The sequence below is a fragment of the Callorhinus ursinus genome, unplaced genomic scaffold, assembly GCF_003265705.2.
Source record: "Callorhinus ursinus isolate GAN/ISIS: 27379988/994484 unplaced genomic scaffold, GSC_fseal_2.0 scaffold10, whole genome shotgun sequence".
Classification (NCBI taxonomy): Eukaryota; Metazoa; Chordata; class Mammalia; order Carnivora; family Otariidae; genus Callorhinus; species Callorhinus ursinus.
In genome coordinates, this window is record NW_027397072.1 from 7,309,541 (window position 1) to 7,316,888 (window position 7,348).

At 47.9% G+C, this 7,348-nt stretch overlaps 1 protein-coding gene across 2 annotated transcripts in view; it reads left to right on the top strand.

Moving 5' to 3' along the window:
• ASAP2 (ArfGAP with SH3 domain, ankyrin repeat and PH domain 2) overlaps nt 1–7,159 on the top strand; it is a 110,599-nt gene extending 103,440 nt beyond the window's left edge. For both annotated transcript variants that reach the window (XM_073896974.1, XM_073896975.1), the window contains 4 exons: nt 1,594–1,643; nt 2,068–2,159; nt 2,624–2,746; nt 4,679–7,159. In XM_073896974.1, coding sequence (XP_073753075.1) covers nt 1,594–1,643; nt 2,068–2,159; nt 2,624–2,746; nt 4,679–4,753 — 340 coding nt within the window. In that variant the 3' untranslated portion in view covers nt 4,754–7,159. The remainder of the gene's footprint in view (nt 1–1,593; nt 1,644–2,067; nt 2,160–2,623; nt 2,747–4,678) is intronic.
• The last annotated feature ends 189 nt before the right edge of the window (nt 7,160–7,348 follow it).

The window sequence follows — 7,348 nt, forward strand, 5'->3', positions numbered from 1 at the left end:
GGAGGGTAGTTGCTACTCAGGGTTGGGCTGGGAATCCAGGGATTCAGTAGCTCCTTGAGCAAATTTTGGGCCCATCTGTGTTTACTGCCCTGCCTTACACCTCCCCCGCCAGGGGCTTACGAGCCGTGGGGGCTCAGAGCACAGATGGGGTCCTTCAGGGCTTCCTTACTGCACGAGGGGTCCCCCTCCATAGGTGAGCTGGCATGGTTAGGATCCGTCTCTCCAGTGGCTGCTTCCAAAATGTTTCCTCTTCAGGTTCTCTTGGTATTTTTTTGGTTTAAGTTTTTTCTAATCTTTTTCCTTGGGAGAAAGTGGAAGTAAGTGTATTTCAGTCTGCCTTTTTTTAACCAGAAGACTCTCAGAACTTTTTAATACTGTTTTGTGAGATCTCTTTCTGAAACATAGCACGCACATCCTTGCCTTCCTGTTCTAAGCGGCAGGTCCACGGTCTCCGTGGCTACTGAGTTACGCGGTAGGGGGGACGCTCTCACGTTTATGCTGAGTGGCTGCAGGCTGTGCGTCTCAGGGTTCCTGCATCCGGGGTCTGTGTCTTACTTCAGCTTGCTCCCCTCTTCCCCTATCGGAGCTGCAGACTTGCTCGTCCTGGGCTGTTCTCTCAGATGCCAACTTCCGTGCTGAAGTTCTAGATGAAAGCCGGTCAGCGTCCGGCAGCTCAGAACAGGGGGTGTTGGCTGCCAGTGCCCGGGGTTGGGCACGGCCTTGCTGGGTGTGTTTCATCTGTAGTGCCGTCTCAGCTGATTTTACCTGCTTCTTGGGATCCTTTTCTCTCCTCTCGTGTGACCAGAGGGAGGGTGGGGAGCGGGGCAGAGTAGGTGATGCTAGGGTATCTCTAAGACCACTTTGGATGGGTGGAAGCCTGTCCTCGCCACCTGGTGGGGTTCTGCTGTGAAGGAATATGCTGGTGGGGCCTCTTGGTAGAGGAAGCACCCACCCTGGTCTTACCCTGGGTGTACATCTGGGATTTTACACGGGCTCTTAGAGCAGGCCTGATCAGCCCCATGCCTATTTTTGTATGGCCCACAAGCTAAGATGGTTTTTGGTTTTTAAATGGTTGAAAAAACCAAAAGAAGTCTCTGTCATGACACACGACAACCATGTGAAATTCAGATTCCAGTGCCCACAAATACAGCATAGGGGGGCATGGCCCCGCTCATGGGTTTCTGCGTTCCCTGAGGTGAGCGCTGTGGTGGCAGGATGAGATTTTACACACAAAGCCTGGAATATGTACCGTCTGGCCCTTTAGAAAAAGGGTTCGCTGACTGGTGTCTTTGAGAATCAGGCCTTTCCTGTGGGCCTTCCTTAGTTGGGGGTGACTGAAGGCAGAGGGGGAGCAGTATGATGACTTCTGTCTTGACATTGATGGAAATCACACGGCGAGACCTGTCAGGTGGGTGGGGCCTTCACTTGGTAGGTGGTGTTAGTTTCTTCAAAGTATCGTAAACTCAGTGCAATGTTTTCTTTACCTTCGGTCTGAGCACAGATGGCTCCCTCGGAAAGAGGGGGTGAGGTGGGGGTTGAGAAGGTGCCTGTGGGGCCTCAGGCACCAGTAAATCTACTTTCCCCTTCTTTTAGGGCTGACAAGTCGACCCCACTGATGAACAAAGGCCAGCCAAGAGGACCTGGTAATTCTTTCATTTGGCCCTGGGGCTTACTGCTGCTTCCGCGGGGCAGCATGGGCGAGGTTTGGGCCACAGCTGCGCCCCTGCCTTCCACAGAGCCTCTCCTGCTCCCGCTCCCAGGCTGCTCTGTACTGTGTCCTGCCTCCCTGTCCCCTTCGGGTGGGGGCCAGGCAGGGACCTAGAAATCTGCAGAGGAGCTGGTGACACCTGTCCTGCTCCGTGACAGTCACATGCCTTGCACGTTGGACAGGGGCTGCATGGAAGTCACAGCTGCTTGGGCCTTTGAGGGACTTTTCCCTCCATAGATCCTGAAATCTCTGGAAACCTGCCCTTCAGACATGATGCTGTGGCAATTATATTAAGTGTTTATAACTCTTTGGTTATGCCTGAGGGCATATTGTGACATTGATTCATTTTGGCCCTACAGGAGTGGATCTCTCTGGAACAGAAGCTCTGGGTCCTCTGTCCAGCACTGCCGTCCTGCAGCCCCCAGCCCCCATGCCCAGGAAGTCACAGACAGTAAGTGGAAGAGCTCCTCCTTTCCTGCCTCTTTGCTCGGGCCAGCAGTGAGCAGGAGACTCTCCAAGGAAATAGGTCTTTCCCTCTTCCCCTGGGGGGCGGATGGGAGGCCTCTTCCTGGATCTGGGCAGGACACAACCCCAGAGCTCTCCGGCCGGTGGGCTCAGCCCCCTCAGCACAGCTTCAGGACAGACCCCCACGTGCACCCCAGGCACCATGCTGCCTTTCTGTGTTACTCCTAGCTCTCTGCACTCAGCTGGGATGGCTTAGCTTTTCCCTGGGCCTCCCAGAAGTCCCCCAGTCCCTGAGCTACAGCGATCCACCCATCTTGACACCTGTGGGCTCCTGAGCCTGTGGTCCGGACCCCTGGGACCAGTTGGAAACAAAATGGCCCCCTTCTCTGCCCCAGGAGCTGACATCTCCCTGTCACACTAAACCTCTGACCCTTCCTCTTCTCAATACAGACCAAGTTAAAGCCCAAGCGGGTCAAAGCTCTCTATAACTGTGTGGCCGACAACCCAGATGAGCTGACGTTCTCCGAGGGGGATGTGATTATCGTTGATGGGGAGGAGGACCAAGAGTGGTGGGTGAGTCGGGGGCCTGGGCCCGGGCTGTGCCTGGGAGGGGTGGAGCTGAATCCTTGCCCACCTGGCCTGCGAGGCCTGCTCCCGGGTCAGGGCTTCTGCCTGTGCATCCTCGGGACTGCTGGCCGTTCTGTCCCCTCAGACGTCTCTGCCAGGGACACCCACGTCTGCGTGGGCCTCACTTACCCCCCCGGGGTGGGGGGTCCTCCCACATTAGGGTGCAGAGCACTTGGGCTGCAGTTTCCAGAGTGCACTTCAGGGTCTGAAATGAGGCTTTGAGTTTAGAGGAGGTACTGTCGTCCCCCACATCACCAGTTTGGTGGAGGGAGGCATACAGAAAGCTGACCTAGGGGGCAGAGTCCCTGGCTGTCGGTCTTGGTCCTGAAACAAGCCGTGACATCCAGGTGGGGGCTGGAATGGCGTGAACATGGTGTTTCGCGGGATGGCCCTAAGAATCCAGACTCAGCACTTAACAGACTTGGTGACGTTATGTCACTAAGCCTTAGTCCCCTTGTCTGTGAAAGGGAAGTCACCTCAGCACCACAGGAGAGAAGATACAGAAGGCCCCCAGTAAGAGGCTGTATTAACAATGAGGACAGCGGGCCTTGCATGGGAGGCTGGTAGTGTTTGTACACAGTAGACACCAAGGGCCCAGTCCTGGAGGTCGAGCTCGGGTGTCGCTGTGCTCTGTCGAGTGCGAGGCACGTCAGGTGGTGCCCCTGGCAGAGGGAGCTTGATAAACTCGGTGCCCTGCCTCTTTCCCCTCACGGGATTCAGGTGTCCATTAGCCAGAGCTCCCTCTTCTGTCGGCCTAGCCACACCCAGCAGCCAGGCAGGAAAGGGGGTGCTGCTCGTGGTTCTGGCTCTGGCAAGTGTGTGCCCACTGTGCGGACCTGAGCTTACTCCCTCCCCGACTGCCCCCCGGCCCCAAGAGCTGAAGCAGATCTGGCTTTCACACTTGTGTACAACACGGTGTGAGGGCGGGGCTCCAGCCTGGCAGTGGGCTCAGCCATCTGGAAAATACAGAAAGGTGTGCAGAAGAAAATGCTGCCCATAATCTCAGCAGCGCCACCCCCAAGTCTTACCAGTTGTATTACAGAGATTTTCTTTTCGACTTGTACTTACCTACATAATTTACGTTGTTGAGATCATACTCAATGTATAACTTATATAATTTACCCAGAGTGAAAATCAGCGGAACTCTTGAAGCCTTTCATAAATGCTTGACTATGTTTAGAGCCCACTCACGTTTGCCACTTTCTGTGACTTTGCAACTCATAGACTTCTGACACTCAGTTTCCTCATTAAAGAAAAAAGAGGCAAGTGGGGGGCAGGAGTCAGACAGCCGTTCTGCCATCCCCACCACCCACTCCCCCCGGACGCCAGGACCCCGGCGCGTGTGCTTCCGGGCAGACACCCAGCCCGCCTGCCCGAGCGCTCCCTGACAGTGGGCGGCCACCGCAGTTGACCCCTGAACAACGTGGGTATGGGGTGTTTTCTGATAAGTGCAGGATAGCACTTAAATGTACTTTTTCTTCCTTATGATTTTCTTCACATTTTGTTCTCTCTGGCTTACTGTAAAAACACAGTATGTGTAATACAGTGTCCAGAATACGTGTTTGCTGACTGCTCACGTGATCTGTCAGGCTTCTGGTCAACAGGAGGCTATTAGTAGTTAAGGTTTTGGGGAGTCAGGAGCTAGACACTGCGGGGGTGGGGGTGACACTTCGAACTTCCAGGTGGTCAGGGGTCAGCTATATTTGAAACACGAGTGAAAGAAAAAAGGGAAAACAGTTTAGATGTCTTACCCAGGTCATTCTTTCTCAGAAGAAATTGTTCTGAACAAATTTCTTTTTTCCAAATGCTATAGCATTGTCCTTCGAAGTTTCTAACATTTAGAATTTTTATAACCACCTAAACTTTTATTCATTTCAGATTGGCCACATTGACGGAGATCCCAGTCGCAAAGGAGCATTTCCTGTATCATTTGTGCACTTTATTGCTGACTGAATTGCTACTGAACAAAAACACTTCTTTTTAACAGTTACGTTCCTATTTGTTTTTGGTACCAAAACTCTTGCCAGATGACCAGTTTCATGAAATGTATTGTCCGGTAGCCCACTTTCTCTAACTCTGCTCTTCTGTTTTACAAACTCAAAGGCAACTTGTATGTATAAATGAATTGTTTTTATAATTTGTGGTTTTCATGAAATACTGCCATACTTTTATTAGGGAAAAAACAGCATTTCCTAAAAGGTGAACTGAAAAGTTATTTTAACTCTACGTAATCAAGGTCGTCAATCTATAGAATTAGCCGAACCTAAAAGTATTTGAGTATTAGAAAGAAATTCTTCCAGCCTTTCCTTGGCCTGCTTCTAGAGTCGGTGACCCTTTAGTGCAGCTTTTTAGGAAGTTGGTAAACTTGCTTTAGAAGTAGTCCAGCCCTGGACTTTCTAGGTAAAAGGCTATCAGTTCACCTTTAAAGACATTTTTTTTTTTTTAAAGATACATTTAAAGATTTCCTTTAGAATCCACCCAAGGTTTAGTTAAAGCAACTTGGAAATTTACACCTTAGCATTGTACTTTCCAGCCCTAATTTGTGAGGTTACAACTCACTGTATTCTGCATGCGCGTGTAGCCTGTTGTGAACAATCCTACCTAGCGAAACTACCCATGGTTTATTACGGCGTATGGTAATAGCAGCTAATTCAGTTCCACGTTCTCTAAACCTGCATTTCCTGAATTTGGTTAAAAACTAAGGATGATGGATTGCAAAAACAGTTCTTTAAACTAGTTTATATGCTTTAGGTGTTTCGGAATTCGCCTTCTCGACCCTCCTCGGTCACGCAGCTAGAGCACTGTGGTGCCACTGTTAACACTTGCTGTTTCCTGAGTGTACCACTGCCTTCCCTCTCCAGCTCCCGGGAATGTTTACTCAACTTAGTGTCTTGTACTTATATACTATACCAACAGGAATGGTAGTTATACTGTCTTGAACTCGAAGCTGTCCATTTGTTTGTAATCAAGAACATATCAGAAATCTGTAGGTCCCAGGTAATAAAATACTCCCGAGCAGACATCCCCCTTTCACAACCGAAGTCCATCACCTCATTCTTAAACTGAAGCTCCTGGGGGTCGGGGGGTTAGGTTGTGTGTGATAAAATCAGAATTCATTAGTTCCCAAACTTGACTGTCATACCTCTATTTAGTAATTGTGAGCATAAGATTCATAATAGGAATATTGGACATTTTGGCACTCTTTGAGAATAAATAGGCCTATAATGCCCACTCGGATTTTTACCAGAAGTGAAGAGATAAGTGTAGGTCTGGGCTTGGAAAGCGAGGCAGTGATCCTTTCATCCATGGTGCCGATGGTACATTTGATTGGAGCAGCCCATCTTTATTAGGCAAGACTCTTCTAAGTGCAGAGCCTTTTTTTTTTTTTTTTTTATTGCATTGTACTTTTTGTTGCTATTATAAAGGAAAACAGAACAAACTGGAATGTTTTATGATGTTGTGTGGCAGTTGCTTTTTAAAGCCTTTCTAAGTTCTGGGTAAAAATGTGTTAGATCTGTAATTAAAGGTTTTTTTTTTTTTAAAGCACTACATCTATTTTCACTAATTGTTAATTTCTGTTGTTTGAACCCTTCGTTTAGTTAATTCCCTCATAGATTTAAGAAAGTAAACAGATATACTTTGCACAGTGCACTTCTTATGTATATTTTAGCAAAGTCCTCTTGCATCTGTGTCTTATAATCAGCCTTTTGACTACTTGGTGCCAGATATCTAAGGAATTAAAGTTGAGTCTCACCAACACTTAAACACTAGTCCCAAACTAATCTATCAGGTTCACTGGTACATAAATATCTTGGAAATATTTTTTCCAGCTGACAGTTTGGTGGTGCTATTGTGCAGTAATTAATATTACTCTCGCCAGAGGAGAAATTACATTGACTTCCCTGCTAACATCCTTTCCTAGTTATTTGCTCTTTGCAAATTAAAAAACAACTGAGAGGAAGGAAAACATTGTAGATAACTATTTATATTTAAAGTTTACGTTTCATGAACTTAGCTGCAGGATTCTGGCATTTTGCATATGCCACTTTCCATCAGATCTGACTTCTAGAGATGAGGACTCCAACATGTGCACAGACTCCTAGGTCCTGTGTGATCTGCTGCAGGGTGGAGAGCATAAATATGCAGCTTGGAATGCTGTTTGAGATGTATGATACTCGATCCATTCACTTGATTACTTCAATCTAGTTGCAGCGCAACTGTATATATTGTATAACCTAAATCAATTCTTATTTTCGTTGTCCTTAATGCAGTGATTTATAATTAGAGCATGTTCAGTAAGTTGACTCTTCCTGTTAACTAGTCATTTGACTGGAAAAAAATAAAATACTTTTAAACAGACAGTGTTATTTGTAATGTTTTTAATCCTTTAAATACTGCGTATTAAAATGGTCCTTTAGAAAAACCCACTCACCCACTGTGCGTGAGATTCTTTCGACACTATTTAACATGCGCGGTGATCTTTCTTCTCTGAACTCTGAGGTAAATACTTTGGTTTGCTAGCATGCCATCCTGACATACACTTTTTAA